At 38.0% G+C, this 18,520-nt stretch overlaps 1 protein-coding gene across 1 annotated transcript in view; it reads right to left on the bottom strand.

Annotated features, from left to right (window-relative positions):
• Positions 1–5,929: 5,929 nt before the first annotated feature.
• The window catches only part of UBE2N (ubiquitin conjugating enzyme E2 N), a gene marked incomplete at both ends in the record, with an annotated part of 28,065 nt that continues 15,474 nt past the window's right edge, over positions 5,930–18,520 (bottom strand). The window contains 3 exons of the mRNA XM_084255893.1: positions 5,930–5,970; positions 6,642–6,782; positions 6,974–7,220. Of these exons, the coding sequence (XP_084112019.1) occupies positions 5,930–5,970; positions 6,642–6,782; positions 6,974–7,220 (429 nt within the window). The remainder of the gene's footprint in view (positions 5,971–6,641; positions 6,783–6,973; positions 7,221–18,520) is intronic.

The following is an 18,520-nucleotide window of genomic DNA, read 5'->3' as shown; positions in this document are numbered from 1 at the left end:
TAAAATCTTCCCATTTTCTAAGTTTTTACTCATATTTAGTCCTTAAATTAGTGAAAAATGTTTTATTTGGCCATCAATGTGTATCCAAGTACCTTAAAAATAAACATGCCTTTTGATCAAGTAATTATAATAGGAATCCAACTAATCTCTAGGAATGTGGACAAAGGTTTATGTAGCAACATCAGGCAACAAAAATGTGTAGGACATGGGACTAAAACGCCCAGACCTAAATAAACAATGGTTAACTTGTATCCTATAATGGAATAAAAAAATTATACTCAAGCAAGGCTCTGGTCACTTAAACTAGTATAATCTTTGAGAAATCAACTGAGTAGTTACCAAAAAGTAAAATATAAACAACCCTTTCACCCAATAATTTCACTTCTGGGAAATTAGTCAAGAGAAATACTTGGACAAGTTGCACAATCTAAGTATGTTCCAAAAATTGTATTGATTGCAGAATTTATTCTGCCATTAATTTAATGTACAAAAGGACTAAAGTCAACAGACATTTTATGCTACCAGAAAGCTATACAGCCACAGGTAGTAAGGGGCTTTCAGTAACACTGAGGAAAGCAGAACAGAGCACAGCATTACCTATTGTCACATTTTTTTTTTAAAGTAACATTGGTTTACAACACTATCTTCTTCATATGTATGTTACCACACTCTACCCACCACCAAGACACTCAGTCTTGCACTAATGTCCACTGGGGCCCCTCCACACCCTTTTCTCCAAACCTCCCCTGTTCACGTCTGATAGCTTCAGTTCTGTTTTAGGGTTTGTTACTGGTTTGGTTCTATCTGAAGGTCACTTTAAAGGAGGCTGTATAGCTCTGATTTTTAAACATTGTAATTTCAAAACAAATTTGTATATCTCATACATGAAACAATTGTGTAATAGATGCTCAATCTGTACATAACTAATTAATGTATATACATCAAAAGGGAAAAATAGGGCCTCCCCTGGTGGTGCAGGTAGTTAAGCGTCACACTGTGAAGCTGTCCGCAGCATCTGCAGCACGGGTTCAATCCCGGCCAGCCAGTGAGGGTCCCACATGGCGAGCAGACCTCTCCTGTCTCGCCCGCTGCTCCCCTCAGCAGTGTATTTCGTCAGTCTGCCTGTTCTGTTCCCTGCTCTGTCTCTGTTGGATCCTCTTACCCTCCCGCGTATCTGGCCTGTACCCCAGTCCTTGTATAAATAAATCAATCTTTAAAAAAAAAGAAAGGGAAAAATAAAACTACATCACAAATCTTTTCGCTAATTGCTATTGGACTATAACAGTAATTTTGCTTTTTAAACAGGTGGAGGGTGGGGTAAAACTCAGCCTACAGGCAAAACCAAGCCCATGGCCTGTTTGTGTACAGCCCACAAACTTAGAATGCTTTTTTACATCTTGTTTGAAAAACCTTGGGGCATGTAAAAATTAAATTTTACCAGATCACATCATGCCCATTCATTTACAAATTGTCTAGATGCTTTCTCACTACAATGGCCGAGTAGCTGAGACAGACCTGTGACCCACAAAACCCAACACACCTGCTTTAGAAGGAAAAAACACTGACTACAAAAAATTTGGCCCTATTCCCTTGGTTACTCAGTCCTAACACCTCATGCCAAAACTGACAGAAAATAGCACCAAGTTCAAACCTAGTGCAGCCAATCTCTGTCTTAAAGAGGCTTTTGAAAGATTGTCCTGAATACTCTTAAATTTAAACCAGAATATTTCATAAACTTGCTATGAAAATTAAATACTGGGATTAATCTAGATCTAAAATCACCCAATTTGTAAGTTATTTTAAAAGGAGTCATGTGGTAAGAAGAGGTAACGTAAAGAGGAAACACTAATTATTCTAGATAGTAGGAATGAGGTTATTCTTCCCTAACTCCTATTTTTTGGTCCATAGGTATGATTAGCAGAAATGTTAAAGCTCGTTAAAGAACACCGTTAAATGCACTTTCATGGGATAACAGTCAGTTATTGCTCTGCTACAGGAGACAATAAGCAAGGTCTAAACAGTTACTATTTGCTTCTACATCAGAATCTGAACCAACCACAAGAAGTCAGTATTCAGCTCTATAATCAAGCCTACATCATATACTCGAAATGCCACACCCTCAAACACATCTGAAATCAGCTGAAAGGTGGTAAAGGTACAACTAAGGGGAAGGAAGAATGACCCAAACACTTCATGTTATGTTCTACTCTTAACAGGAATGCTTGTAATCTGATTCCCAGATCTGAGACCAATAGGAACTTGCCAGAATTGTGAGATAAGGCCATAGCAAAGTCAACTCTTAGAACAAATCTTCCCAATTCCCAGCTTCAGTAATAAATTAGTGAAGGGGTAGGGTATAGTTAAGGAAACAGACAAAATATCACCAGTCTGGGTGGTGGATTACAGAAGTTTATTCTTTGTATTTCTTTCAAGTTCTTACATTCAACATATTTTTGCTTTTGTGATCATTGTCAGTTAAAAAATAAACCCTGATATAATTCCTTAAACTAGGTAGCATGCTAAATAGCTAAATGAAATGTTGCCCCCAGCCCCAAAATACATTACTTCAATGAAATATTACATTTTTCTTAAATAGACTGATGAATTAGGTGTCCTTTAATTATGGCATTTTAACTTTTGGCCAGCTTTTCTAAGTAAGGCTGTATTTTTAAACATTTGCAACAAAAACAGATGTGATTAAAGTAGTCAAAAATTTCCTGAACCTATCAGATAGAAAAATAAAACCAATTCTTAACATTTTCATGGCACCATTTAGTTCCATTTAGCTAAAATTGTGTTTATAATGACTTATAGGATACCAGCTTTCCTCTCCACATGCTACTTTAACAGTGCTAAACCATAGCACCTGTGGCTTTTATATATTAATTTGTATTTCAACTTATTTTTAAACATTTCTGAAATTTTGTTACAAGTATGTTCTTGATCTAGAGCAGGGTGTAAGCTCTACATACTTCAGATCTAATATCTTAGCCTCTGAGAGGACCAATGACAAGTAGTGTAGAAGCAAATAACAACAAAGTAAACAACATTTAAAAAAATAAACATAAAGCTTTTATCAATGCCTCGGGGTTTCAGAGAAGATCCTGAAGGTGCAGAGTTGATTTGTGAGAAGTCACTTCTTAGATTCCTATCCCAGGGTTTAGCACATGCTGTTACCCCTGCCAGAGGTGTCCATCTGGCTTGAATCCAGAATAGCAGCCCCTGCCAAGTATTTCCTTTTGCCATGCAGAGTTGTAACTATTTGTCTGTGTCCCCTCGCTCATTATAAGGTTCACAGGGAAAGCCTTGTGCCAGTCTCATTCACCTTATCATTCCCAACAAGTAGTACAGTGTTGGGCATATAGTAAATATTTCTGTCAAACTGTTTTCTTTAACTTAGAAGTTACAAAAACAAAGGTTTACAAGGAAACAGGACTAAAGGAGCAGGTAGGGTTGGAGGGGATGCTAGTCCATAGGAAAGTAACTGGACAAGAAGACAATGACAACTATTGAGGGCTGCTGCTCAGCTCCTGCCACTGGGTGGCACACACAATGGTGGGTAACATCTGCTGTCAGACCTTCAGATCATCCATTCTAGTTAGCAGATTTCTTGATTCTCATGTGATCTTCCTAAGTTTTAAAAATACTGGCATTAAATTCACAATGTTTTAACCAACCACAGTGTGTCCGCCAAGGAAAGCAGGCCCAAAGCCAGATGTAGCTGCCAGTTTTTGACCTCTGCTTTGATCTTCCGTCTCCCTGAAATCCTAAGAAAGCACACTGGCTCTGGTTTCATACCTTTGGGTTGAGAAAGGAAGTTTTGCCAGAACAATGGGGACTTACCAAAATTACAAAGAAAAAAATCAAGATGCCTTGAAATAAGGAACTCATATATTTGAAATAAAAACTTACTCCATTTCTTTACTTCTATAACTCACAAACTCAGGAAACATCAAAGCCCTATTTTAGGTATTTGTAGTGCAATAGATCTGGAATTTCATACCATGTAAATCCACTACCATCTTCTGCAGAACAGTGTCGTTGCAATAAATGTAGCTGAGTTTTAGCTGCTTCAGTTCATTTTGGCCCCAAAATAAAATTCAGTTTCCTTAGATGCAAAATATCCTCTAAACAATCTAAGAATTGTTATAAATAACTTCTATTAATAGTTTTAAATTTACAATATTAGGATTAGTTATGAACAATTTTATTCTGAATTAAACATTTGTTACCAAGCAAACATTTGGAAGGATACCAGTTACCAGTCATCAAAAAACTTTTATATGTTGAAAATGTAATTTTAATAGATAATTTCTTCAACTTACATAAGAGCACAATACACCACATTCTGAAGAAACTCCAGAAGTTACGAGAATAAGAGTGGGGAAAATTCGGTGAGCTACAACATCCATTACCTTCAACTGCAAGAGACAAAGGTGCCAACCAAGCTAACATTTACATACTTATGGCTGGTTACAGTGATGACAGTAATAGGAAGACTCAGCAATCAGATATGGAGAGGGATGGGAAAGAATAGTTTTGTGGGAGGAAGAACTCTGTTAATGGAGAAAATTACTGAATATCAAAGAATAAAAGGAGCTCTCATCACAAATACAAGAGGGATGAAAGTAAGAATAACTGAGGATGTGATCGCTCGAAGAAACCTTTCCGATGACACTTACGCAAGCTGGTTGCTTGAGATTTGCTCATCAGGTCTATAAGAAAGACTCATAAATGCCTCAGCAAATCCCAAATGATTATCAGATTGGTGTTTCCTAATAACACACACCAGTGGAGTTTGCAAACAAGAATTAAGAAAAAGGTCGTAACCCAAATGCCAGACACAAATGTGGCACATATGAAAGTCCTACACAAAGTCTGTCACAGCTGCTGCTTTGCTGTGACTCTCCTGTACAGTAATTTTCAAACATTGTGGCAAGACACCAATGATCATCTAACGGTAAGACAAGACAGAAACATTTACTTCAAATTTCTAAGAGGTAAAAAAATGTCAGGTACTGATGCTGTGTGCATGCTCAGAGCCAGCTTTTAAATACTCCATTTAGTGATATCTTTAAACAAATTTGCATCAGTGAAAAGAAACTGGCAAAATCCACCTCTTGCCATTCAACTTGTCAGATGGCGAAGATCAAAACAGAATGTTACCATCAGTTTTAACTTTTAAATACGATTGTCACATTGGGAAAATGAAATAAACACAGTAAAATAAACTGTACAAAGGCAAAGTAGAATAACAAAAAATATTTTACTAAAACATAAGATTTACAGAAGTTTCCAGACAAGCCATACAAAATGGTCACAAGCTTTTTCTTGAAGGGAGGATTCTACACTTGACAGCAAAGTCACAATGTTATTAGTGAGGGCTGTGATGTTTAATGTTCCCATTTTGGTTCAAACAATCAAGCTTGTCCATCTACAGCGTCTAAAGTTAGACTTGGCTAGAGAGGATATTCTAAAGAACTGGTTAGCTGCTTTAAACCAATGCAATTAGATCACCTTAAAAAGGGGGAAAGGAACCCATAAAATTAAAATAAAACTACCCCCCCTCAAAAAAATAATAAAATAAAGAAAACACCCACACCCCCGCAGCTAACCCTGACAACTACCTTCATTCACAGTGCTTTATACTTAAACCATGATGGGGGAAATGAATAAAAGCAGAAAGGGGCCACTGCTTTTAAACGTTTCACAACAATCCAGATGATACTTCTAGCCTCTGCTCATGCTTTACAACAGTGAATCAGGACAAGACATAGATTTGCTAATGTGCATTTAATCACCAAAGGACTGAAGATGTCTGGGCTTTATTCTGTAATGTTTCTAAGACTGTGTCCATTAAATGCAAACAAAAAAGGAAGAAGTCTTGGCAGAACAGGAGAAGTGATGCACACTTGATGATCAGATCGGTTTAAATATTATTCATGGCATATAGCCTAGTCCATGCTCTAGCTGTAGACAAAAACAAACATGCAATTACTATCTTACTTAGTTCACCATTACTTTTCAAACTCTGTAAAATGTAAACAAACACTATTAAGTCAATTATGGAAATGACATGCTATTATAATCTCTTAAATGCATGCATTTTCAATAATGTGGATCAGAGGTGAAAGACTAATTACCAAACAGTTGAATGAAATTCAGAAGTTCTATAAAATTCAACAGGATGAAGAATTGTCTAGATACATAATGCTCCCACTAATTCTGTTAAAATCTGTAGCAGGAAGTTTATTGATTCCCAGTCCTACAGCCATAAACTGATACATACTTTAATTGAAAGGATTATGAAAACATCTCAAAAGAGTTCAAAGGTTTTCCATTACTTTACACATTGCTAGATGAATAAGAGGCGGCCCATATTTGCTAATCAAACATAGTTCACACCAGAGCCTAAAATCTCTCAATCACAGGTTGTCTAAATTTTAGAGGTAACAGGCCATTAACTGAGATCGAATATTTTTTATTATGAGAAATTTACACACAACGAAAGCAAGATGTCAATTACTCCTTCTGATATATATGTTCCCTTTTTGTTAAGACTTTTGAAAGAAGTTTTTCTAAAAGTAGTACAAATTTATTTTAAAAGTGGAGGTGGAACAGAAGAAATGAATATTGAGTACCTGTTTCTATGGCTTGGGCTTCGTTGGTCTTCCACTGCTCCGCTACATCATTTGCTAATGGATCATCTGGATTGGGAGCACTTAACAAAGCCTGGATCGATAGCAGAACTGTGCGGATCTGCAGTGCTGGAGACCACTTATCTATGAAGGCAACGGGCCCAAAATGATAAAGCATGAAAATATAGCCTAGAAGTGTTGATTTCCCTCCCTCCTATTTCCCTCAGAGGTTTTTTATATAAGGCAAGATCACAATGTTCAGATTCTCAATATGGAATGCTTAAGAGAAAAAGGAGAAATTGTAATAAGCATACAGTGATAAAGAGAACACTTACCTTTCAAAATATCTAAACATATTCTTCCCAACTTGTCTACATTAGGATGATAAATTTTGGTCATGAAACGTACTTTAGGGGCTGCCATTGGGTATTCTTCTGGAAGGAATAGTTCAAGTTTAAAAGTCCCTCCCTCAAAGGGGGAATCCTGGGGGCCAGCAATGACCACATGAAAATAACGGGCGTTGCTTTCATCTGGTTCTGCTTTAATGCCGGGGACTGGTTCTGCCAGCAAACGCTGGGTTTCCTACAACAGAAAAACATAACACATCTGTGAAACAACGTCATTTTGTTAAAACACTAAATAATTACAAATTTCATCTCCTGAAACTGGACATAAGAGAACCTCTAATTTCTTAATGTGTTTTTATTTTAAAAATGCAGAGCTCAAAGACGACCATTTAATCACAATCAGCTAAGTGCGACTACAGGCAAATACTGATGACTTACACCCATTCCAGGCACAAATATCTCTAAATGGTATGATAAAATAAGGGTAATGAAATTGATTCTACACTCCATTAAAGAAAAAATGACAAGGTAGCGAAGGAAGAAAGAAAGAAAACAACACTAGGATCAGCACCTCAGTAAATCAACTTGCTAATTTAAACTCTTCTATTCAGACTGTTTAGAAAGTAAAATTAACTATTGATAGTTCTTAAATTCACTGAAAATCTCCCCTCTGAAAAATACAATGGCATGAAGGACAAATAACAAATGCTTAAACACTAAAACAGGGCTAGAGAAACATCTAACCACGCTGATTAGGATTAGTTTCTAAAATTGACAGTAAATCTCGAAGACCTTTACTGATGCTCCCCAATGATCATTTCACTAGTTCTCTTTAGGAAAGAGTCTCCTTCTCTTCCAAATAACATTCTTCCTCTTCTCTCTCTTCCAACCACCAACATCTCTATCCTCACGCTTGGCTGATGACTCTGCTTCCTATTCCTTGAGGAAACAGAAACTTCATAAGCTCCCATGGGAGGAAGCTCCCACGCCCGCATCTGTCTGCCTTCTCTGCTGTTACTACGGATGAAATGTCCTCCTTTGCTCAAGACTAAGCTCTCCTCTTCAGCACTAGATCTCATCTGCTCCTCACCCACTCAAGGGCACGGCCGTCAAATTTCTTTCCTCTCCTGAATCATCAGTTTCCTCCCCTTACTGAGCCTCTCCCCAAACTGTCCAAACTTGCTTTAAGTATTCCTAGTAAGGGGAGAAATAGACTTTGAACTCACTCTCTCCAATGAGCTACTGCTCCCAAACTTGCCTCCTCTTTGAAAGTTATCTATGCTTCCTTACCGCCAATGTCTCCTCCCCCCTTCCTATCTTGAACAAAACTGTTCAATCAAGCCCTCACCACTAACCTGTCTGTGGAGGTCACCAATGATTTCCACATTATTAAATCAAACGGCCAGCGCTTCATCTTCATCTTACTTGACCTAAATGCAGCTGGTCTGCCTTCCTTACAAGGCCTCATCCAGCTTCCTATAGCCACACTCTCTGGCTCTCTTCCTACTTGCCTGGCAGCAGTCTCCTTGCGAGTTCCCTCTTCCCCAGTACCAGGACTCTTGTCTCTGTCTCCACACCTCCACAGTGATCTCATCCAGTTCAATGAATTTAAGTACTAAATATACCCTGGGGCCTTCCTAGTGGCACAGGGGTTAAAGTCTCAGCACTATCAACCTATCACCAGCCACTGCAGCAGGAGTTCTCTCCCCGGCCAGGAGCAAACCACATGGGGCAGCAGACCTCTCCTGTCTCACCCGTCGCTCCCCTCTGCAGTGTATTTCAGTAGATCTGCCTGTTGTGCTCCCTTCTCTGGTGAGCCCTCTTACCCCTGCCGCAAATAAATATACTCTGTATATGCTGAAGCCTCCCTAAATTCCTATCACCATACCCCACCCTGACCACTTTGTTCCTGTCAAAGTAATTTGTCTGTAGTTCCTCCACCTGAGAGACATATTTCTACCTCAGGGGTTTTGCACCGGCTCTTCTTTCTCCAAATTTCTATATGGCTCTCTTCCTCAGTTCCTAAAACATTTATTCAATTTTGTTTTCTAAGTGAAGCCTCCACAACTTGAAACTGCAAATCCCATTTCCATTCTACCCCACAAACTCCATATTCCTCACTGACTTCTCTCTACAGCACTAAAGTATGGCAAATCTCACTTATTTGATTTGCAATTTGCAGAATGGAAGATCCATAAAGGATCGATTTGAGTGTGCCATGTCCTCAGCATTTGGAACTATGTCGGGTACTACAGTAGATATTCACTACTCATGGAATTATGAATCCATCTGATGTTATAAAAAACAAGAACTATAAGAATTTCATCTTCAACATCATTAAAGCAATGTTATTCAGAGTTAGGATGTGCACATTAGAAGCAGAAAATAAAAGGATCCATTCAGGTTTGGGAAAGAATGATCTAACTTATATCTATAAATAATTTATTTTTAACCAGAAAAAAAGTTAATATTCAATATACAAACTGATGATAGTATGCGTAGTTTTATATATTAGTAACACATGTTCAACATTTTAAGTAAGCACTGCTTAGTCAATAAGTTTATGTGTTAAAACCATAGCCACTGAAATGCCTTCAACACTGTGAGGTTCACTTTTGCTTTGTTTTAACAGTGGCAGTGCAAGAGGACAAATAAGAAATTGAAATGCTGTAAACTTCTCTTAGCAAACTTCTTTAGGTTCAAAATAAAAACATTTTTAGAGTTTAGTGTGCTCATGAGTAACAATGAAGTCTTCCGTCATAGAAAGTCCTTCAAAATGTAATTAGGACAAAAGAGGTTGGTCCTCCCCTTTAGAGGGAAAAGAAGAGAAATTAAGGATGAAAAGGTAAGAGTAAAGGAATGAGAAATGTACTGAAAGGTAATATTCCCTGAACTCTGACCTCTCCTCACCTCTATCCTCCTTTTCCTTCATATTTTTAGAAAGGTCTTCATATTTTTAGAAAGCCATAAAGAGGGAGAAGGGGAGGGAGAGAATGCTGGGGTCCAACAGCCACAAACAAACACCCTAGTTACACAAAACAGTAGCAGCTCTATCCAAAGCTATAAAAAGCTTCCAGAAGGGCCTCCAAGATCATATCCCCAAGCAGCTGCAAAGCCACTCCTAGTGAGACAGATAATGTATTTTCTCATTCTTCAATTCATCCTCAAAACCAAGAATGTACATGTTAAATTGAATGTACATGTTAAAGAATGTACATGTGGCCTGATCAATTGAAAGACTTAATCAGAACACACTCTAGAAAAAGCCTCTAGGTGTAGAAACTTTTTTGAAATAATTTTTACATGTTTTCAAGTTTTAATGGGTTTTGAGACAATGAACATATGCTAAACGTCTAACTACACTGTGTTAGACAATTATGAAGTAAAAAATAAAAGCCATGAACAAGTCTCTGATATTAGCGAGTAAAAGTCTTAGTCACAAAAGTTTGTGTTAATTCCTTTCCCTAAAAAGGCAAAATCTGTGTAGGAAATAAAATCCTGCTACCACTAACATGGTTAACTGTAAAACAAACACCTTCCAGTTTTATATTTTCTACTACTCTTTCGCAGACAGAAAAGTAAAGTGTGATTTCTTCAAGTCTAGAAGTAAAGTAGGTTCAAATTCCCACTGCATTACTCAGTTAACCATGCTGTTTGAGGAAGTAACTTACATTGTGCTGAGCCTGTTTCCTCCTCTATATAGTTAATATTATTTCTCACTAGAGTTACTCTGAACATCACATAGCATTGTGAAAAGACTTGAGAAAAAACATTGTCTGAGGCCATAGTCATATACAGTCAACTCAAAATGAATATAGATATTTACACTGCAAGAAATTTAGGTGTCAAGGAAACTTATTTTACAGAATGTGTGTAATAGTTCATGCTACATGAACACAATGATTTGTTGTGATCCTCAAAAGAGCTACTGGGACTTCAGCACATCCCAGAATTACACCAAGGTAAACTGTAACACTTAACATTCTGTGAAGTTGGGCCTCCCCGGTGGCGCAGCGGGTTGAGCGCAGTGCTGTGAAGCTGTCTGAAGACTTTGTAGCATGGGTTCAATTCCCAGCCAGCCAGGGAGAAACCCACATGGCGTGGCAGACCTCTCCTGCCTCACCCACTGCTCCCTTCAGCAGTGTCGTCGGACCGTCTGCCTGTTCTGCTCCCGGCTCTGGTGAATTCTCTCACCCTCCCATGCCTCTTGACTGTACCCTAGTTCTTGTATAAATAAATAAATCTTTAAAATAAAAAAAAAAATTCTGAGAACTTAACTCTATCAATCAGGACTTTCCCCATTTGTAATTTTAATAATCACCTGTGCTCACTATGAAGCAAGCTAAGACGATATACACATTCTATGAAGTAATGATTATACTGTATACAGCAACAATTTAAATAATAAACAGTACTCTCAGCAAACGAGTGGCAATTTGTATGTGAGAAAAGTTAGTCCAACTAGTAATTATCGACATATATATATATATATATACTTATCTTAACGCATCATACCTATAGCCATTAGGTTTTCCCCACTTAGAATCCTCTCTGAAATATGAAATTACAGTGAATAATAATGCCAGGATGGATTTTTTAGCTCATCTTCCCAAGAGTTGCCTATCTGGTTATACTCAAATCTCATCAGTTTTGCTATCACAAAAATAAGTCATGAAATTGATAGATGCCTCAAAGATGTATATGCCAGCTACACCTACCCCTCACATCTTTAAGTGATTTTAAAATATTAACAAAATATTCCTTCCTTTCTATTAGTAAAAAAGCAAGTATCAATTCTTTTTCAAAATATTACCAATGAAATTTGAGTGTCATACCCCAAAACCATTTTATCCAAGAACTATGTGGTTTTTACTATACAATTTTGCATAACAATGAATTTTAGGAATGTATATATTTCTCACAGGCCTGACTGTATGTATTCTAGCTGTGGTTAGAAACAGAATTGAAGTTGTACTCAATGTCCTTACTACTAAACCTTAGAAATCATAAGGTCAGCTAAAGGTAGACCATGACAAAAATGATCAATGAATGCTCTTCTTCCTAACTATGCTAGTGCTATTTGTGGCACATACGTAATTTTAAACTTTCTAGTAGCTACAGTAAAATGTAAAAAGAAACAGGTCAGATTAATTTCAATATTTAACTGAGCTAGTATCATTTCATCATGTGGCCAATATAAAAATTATTCACAATTTTTTTTCATACTAAGTCCTCAAAATCCAGTGTGTAATTTACATTGACAGCTATTCAAACTAGTCACATTTCAACTGCTTTTGACAGCCATGTGAGGCCAGTACCAACCACATGGGATGCTGTAACACAAAACAACCCTGCTATAATGATGTTATTTACAGGTCATTAAAGAATAATCCAACTTGGAGCCTCCCAATTACAAAAGGGGTTAAGTCAGCACTATGAAGCTGTCAGCAGCCACTGCAGCATGACCTCGATCCCAGACAGGAAGCTAACCCACATGGTGCAGCAGACCTCTCCTGTCTTGCTGGCTGCTCCGCTCAGCAGTGTATTTCAGTCAATCCACCTGTTCTGCTCCCCACTCTGTCTCTGATGAATCCTCTCATCTTCTCCCCTCCTCCCACTGCACCTCTGGCAAAAAAAAAGAATCTAACTTATTTTATAATGTGAGTTAAATTTGATAGAGAAACTTTACAACATCATTATTTTCCCCTTTTAGAATTCTATACAAAAAGTAACATGAGATACCTGGACTCAATGACAGGAAGTGTTGTTTGCAAGTCACAAGATTATGACCTTTACAGTCTACAACACCCCCTAGTGGACAAGAGAAATATCCACTTATTTTAATTCCTTTTCCTTTACAAATGAAAAACTAGTCACTCACAAAAAGTTATTAATTTTATCCTAATTTGCTAAGTTTTAAAAAGATTGCTTATTGTAAAGTCAGATGAGAAAACCGACTCTCGAAGCAGATTCCTTCCTCTTTTCCTCCCTCTACTGCCCACACACTTAACCCTCAAGATTTCTTAGGGGTCAGATTCAGAGAAGGAAAAATAGAGGAAGCTGTTTCAAAGGCTCCAAATATCAACGACTAAATCTTAGAAGATTTCAGCCTAAAAAGTTTTATTTCCAGTTAGACTGATAACAGAAAAAGCACTCTGTACTCCATTTCAAATAATCTGCAAGAGATGAGATGGGATGATCTGGGATGGAAATCCCTAAAATTCTAATTTTCCCCCACAACCCAAGACCAGATCAATACTTCTGTAAATTTGGTGAAAAGAATGGAAACTTGGGAGCCAGAGAGGGACTTCTAAAAGGTCAAATGTACTTGACCAAACTTTCTCTAGGTCTGAATTAATCTGAAAGTCCCCTGTGTACTACCCACCACTTCTCTACTATTATTAGCAGTTAACTGTTGGTTTTACTTCTCAGATCTTAAACTATTTGAAGATAGGCATTCCAGCTAGCAAGTGGTGGTGGTAAGTGCTAAAAACATGCTTGTTTAGTGAATTAATCTAATACATGTACCACACAAAGCCGATAAGGATTACTATACCTGCTGTGTTAGCAACTTCCACTCTCAGGAACAGCATTTAAGATTATTCTTCTCACTGACAATAGACAAAAATCTTAAAACCCTAACAACAAACTGTCCCCTCCATCGAGGAAACTGTTAGGCTGAATGCTATGATTTCCTTGTTTATCACCATTCCTTTGCTTCATTAATCACAGCAGGCCTGTAAGCCCCATAAAGCAAGGACTTTATGCAATTATCGACCACTGTTCCCAGATAGGCAAAGAACCAAGAAAAGGTCGAGTAAAATTAAAAATTATCAATAATCATCAAATACTGATGTAAGTGCTCTAGGTCTATTAGCTCATTTAATCTTCAGACCCATTTTACAAGTAAGGAAAAGGGACCAACGGTGACCACTTACAGTATAACCAAAGCCAGTAAGTGGTAAAGTCAAAATATAAATCCAGGCTGCTGGGCTCCCTAATCAGTCTAGCTGCAGAATTTGTTTACTTAATCTCAATAGTATATAGAAAGACAATTAACAATATGAGCAGTAAATGTCAAGTGTTTGGCAGAACAGTAAATAGTACAGAAGTTAAAGAAGGGCTATCTTCAGTCCACCATATTCATAAAAAAATGCTTCAAGAACAAGACAAATGTAAGCCATAATGTCTTTTTTTTTTTGGGGGGGGGGACTGACATCTGAATAAGTATAGTCTTAGTTGCTAAATAAAGTAGGAAAAACCTGCTTTACTGGATTGAAAACTTGCTGTATAGTAAACCTGGAATTACCTATTACACTATAAACCCTTCTGCCTATTGTTGATAGTGCATGAAACTATCACTCTGAAATGTTGTAACTTAGAAATATGAATATACTAGCAATGGTTTGCTTATTTTGTACATGGCATCATGGTATCAACCAACTAAGAGGAAGAGTAAAACAGAGTGCCCTGCTAGGAACTTACTTTGAATATAAAACATTAAAAAAGTCTGTTTTTGAAAGATGTATTTGAGAACAGGTCTGTCTAGGTCTTACAGAAGACAGGTGTTGAGTCAAGGATACCACCTGAACAATGAAATTAGAATGCGGGCATGATATGTTCATTTCCGAAGACATTTTAAAGGTTCATTGGAAAGATGAGAGCTTTATGTCTCCATTTTTTTCCCTCTGTTTTTGGAAAGATTTCTAAATGTTGGCATCACAGTTCAAGACAGTGTCAACTACACCTTCATAAAACACTCCTAAAGTTCTTAGGGGTAAAAATGTCCTCTGAATACCTAGGGCTGTAATTAGCAGGGTCACGGCAGCTAAGACTCCATTTTCTCTCGGTTTCTGATTTCGTGGATGAATTAATACCTCACTGCCTGGACTTTCCTCAGCACAGACTCACAAAACTTAAAAAAACAAGTCTATAGTTATTAGAATAATGTCACTGTCTTTCTGTCCTAATGAATTCTGAATCTTGTATGATCTGATAGTTATGCCTCAGAACCCAGGATGAAGATCTGGCTTAGCAACACTTTACTGAAACTGCTGTTGTGCCATGATCCTTAGAGCACTGTTTACAAAGATCCATCAAACAGTCCTAACCTGCAAGCTAGAGTGTCGGCCACTACTATATGTGACTTACTCAACTGTTTTCCTAGATCACCAGTTTCTTCAAATTCCGAATGAGGCAATCACAAGAAATGTAAGTGTTAAATGCCCAAGGACCCCATTCTCATAGGGAAGGCCCATGCTTACAGAAACAGACGAGACAGATGGAAGCACAGCAGCTGAAATTTTTGATGAGGCACAAATAAAAACAAGCTACAGTTGGTTCAGATTTGCGTTTTCAACCAAATTGTGCCACTGACATAATTTTGCCCAAAATCTGCAACACCGGAAAGGAAAAATTAGTTTTTTTCACATATTGTATATACACTCACAGACAGCCGTTCTCGTCCCCTGCCCGCAATAAGCATCCTTGAACAAGTCTGCCACATTCCACAACTCTAGGAGATGATTACTGACATCATCTTTGGTCTGAATGGCATCCCTGGAAATTATGTAATGCAAGACCCCAAGTAATTTGGATTAAAGAACAAGAGGTTAGCAGTCATAACTCTAGTTATGGCGAGCAGCCATGCACTCTAGTACATGCGAGTGACCTAGTCAGAACATTCCATCCATTTTCCTAATGTGCTTTAAAATATCCCCCACTTCAGAGGATTACATTTAATGTTATCTATTTTGTGGGACTAATACATAAATGAAAATAGTTTCTTACTGGAAAGACATTCATTCTTTTTAGATTTATGGTGAATGAGTATGAAGTATGTTTTCTCACAAAAATGAAAAAACAGTATTAACACAAAATAAGGCTCGGTATTATGTTTAGCTCTGTTCTCTGCACTCTGACCCTCCCAACAACCCTAGAGCTAGTATATGAAGCAGATAAACAGGCAAAGAGGCCAAATGAGGTTGTCAAGCTAGTATTGCCAGAGTTAGCAATGAAGTCCAGAGAACCTGGTCACAGATTCTATGCTTATACCACACATGCCTCATTGAAAGATCACATCATTTTGATCTTGAGAACTAGAAAGCAGAGCTAAGTCATTTAAGCAACAAACATTATTTTGGTCCTAAAAGGAGAATTGCTACTACGATGAAAGTTAAGTCAATTTAGAGGTAAGCAACTGACTAGATGCTACTGAAGATTGTTAGAAAGTAGGGAGGCACTCACCACCTATCTTTCCAACCACAGTGGATCCTAGAGGTCAAGGCCCCAGTCTAATGTTTGCAGCCTTAACACTGAGCACCACCGAGTGTCTCACATTCCAAACCAGTTAACAAACAGATCTAACTTCTACTGAGTTCAACTCCACAGAGGAAAGAAATACACTGAGAACTTCCAAATGTTAGGCTTAAGGCTTTCAGGAGTCAGATAATGGCGGTACATGGCAGGATAAATAGGCCTTTTAAAATTCCAAGCCCAAAATTTTCACACTCATATGTAGGCTCAAACTTTCTCTACAAGGATCAAGTAAGTACTAACCACAGTGGTAGCAGGCCTCACTTTTTTTTTTTTTTTAATATATTTATTTTGGGGACTCCCTGGTGGCACAGGGATTAAGATCTCAGCACTATGAAGCTATCACCAGCCACTACAGCATGAGTTTTATCCCAGGTCAGGGAGCTAACCCACATGGCGCAGCAGACCTCTCCTTCTTGCCTGCTGCTCCCCTCAGCAGTGTGTTTCAGTCAGTCTGCCTGTTCTGTTCCCCACTCTGCCTCTGGTGAATCCTCACCCCCTGCACCTCTGACCTATACCCTAGTTCTTGTGTGCATGAATTAATAAAAATAAATCTCTATATTTGTATGACATTTGTCAGTGAGTATGCTTTTGCTGAATTTATAACATTTGCAAGTAGCATTTAACCAAAATAGAAGAAAAAATGTGTTTTAAATAAAATCACTAAAGGAAACTGAATAAACATTAGGAAAACCCAATTTTAAAAGTGACAGTATCTTACTTTTAAGACATTCCTTAAAATTTAGAAGAGACAAAGATTTTTAAAAAAGGTATTAAGTGTGGGGCCTCCCCAGTGGCGCAGCAGTTGAGCGCTGGGTTGCGAAGTGCCCGCAGCCTCTGCAGCGCCGGTTCGATCCCCGGCTGCTCCCCGGCCACCGACGGAGGGTCCCACATGGCGCGCAGACCTCTCCTGTCGCCCGCTGCTCCCCTCAGCAGTGTACTTCGGTCCTTCTGCCTGCTCTGCTCCCCGCTCTGGCTCTGGTGAATTCTCTCGCCCTCCCGCGCTTCTGACTGTACCCAGTGCATGTATAAATAAATAAATAAACAAATCTTTAAAAAAAAAAAAAAGGTATTAAGTGTGGTAGAGAAAACTGGCTCTCATATTTGGCTGGGGGAACTACAAACTCGTCCAACCTCTAACAATTCCACCTCCTGGAATTCATCCTAAGGAAAAACTGTGGATGTGCTCAAAAGTAGATGATCACATCGGTCTACAGGGGGAAAAAACACCATAGAAAAATATTTCTTCTATATAAAGCAAAAACACCAGTATATTTTAATTAAGTGTTGGGCTGAGGAGATGGAATGTTCTAAAACTGAGATGGTATTTTCACAGCTGTATACATCTACCAAAATTTAAATTGTACACTTAAAATGCTGTACTTGACAGTACATAAGCCATTGTATACATCTACCAAAATTTAAATTGTACACTTAAAATGCTGTACTTGACAGTACATAAGCCATAAACCTTATAAAATTAAAAGGTTAAAAAAAATGTATAATGCACATCTTGAGCTTACTCGAGTCAGGAATTGAGTCAATTTCCAGAGTCAGGACACTTTATTCACCTTGGGTACTTGAAATTTGGGGCCAGGAGTTACACTGGTTGACCAGGCATCAGAGAATGTGAGAAATGGAGCAAAACAGGAATAAAGAAGTAAGAATTGGCAGTAAACTCCTGATAAAAATCACTTAAGCTTGCAAAATGCTTCAATTAGTGGGGTTCTTTTGTGGAAACTCTTCAAAGGGCCGAGCTATAAACAGCATGACAACCTGGAAGCCCAGACAAAAGGAAACCCCAACACTTTAAAGTGATAAATGGCTGAACCCTGGGCAAGACATTGAACTTTCAGAAGTTAAGGGATTGGAAAGTTATGATAAATTTAATTAGAACTTCAAGATACAGGGATCAACACTGAATCCTTAAAGCTGCCTTGGATTTTCACATCACTGTTCCATTTAATCCCCAGAACCACATCTGAAAACATTTTACAGAAACGTGCAGAGAAACCTATCAAGTGCCAGAACATAGGAGCCCACTCTCCAGTCAAGGGCTCTTTCACACCTCACAGCTAGAACTTGGAATCCTCAGCGTCCTGCAGCACTTTACACCTATGCATTCATGTTAGACAAATGACAAAGAGTTCTAACCAAAGGTGTATCAGAGTTAAAAATGGAAAACGTTTCTGAATTTGTTCCCATAATATATGAAGATCT

The sequence above is a fragment of the Talpa europaea genome (assembly GCF_964194135.1).
Source record: "Talpa europaea genome assembly, chromosome: 15".
In the NCBI taxonomy this organism is placed as follows: Eukaryota; Metazoa; Chordata; class Mammalia; order Eulipotyphla; family Talpidae; genus Talpa; species Talpa europaea.
The sequence above is the reverse complement of the archived record's forward strand: the minus strand, read 5'-3'. Positions and strand labels throughout refer to the sequence as shown.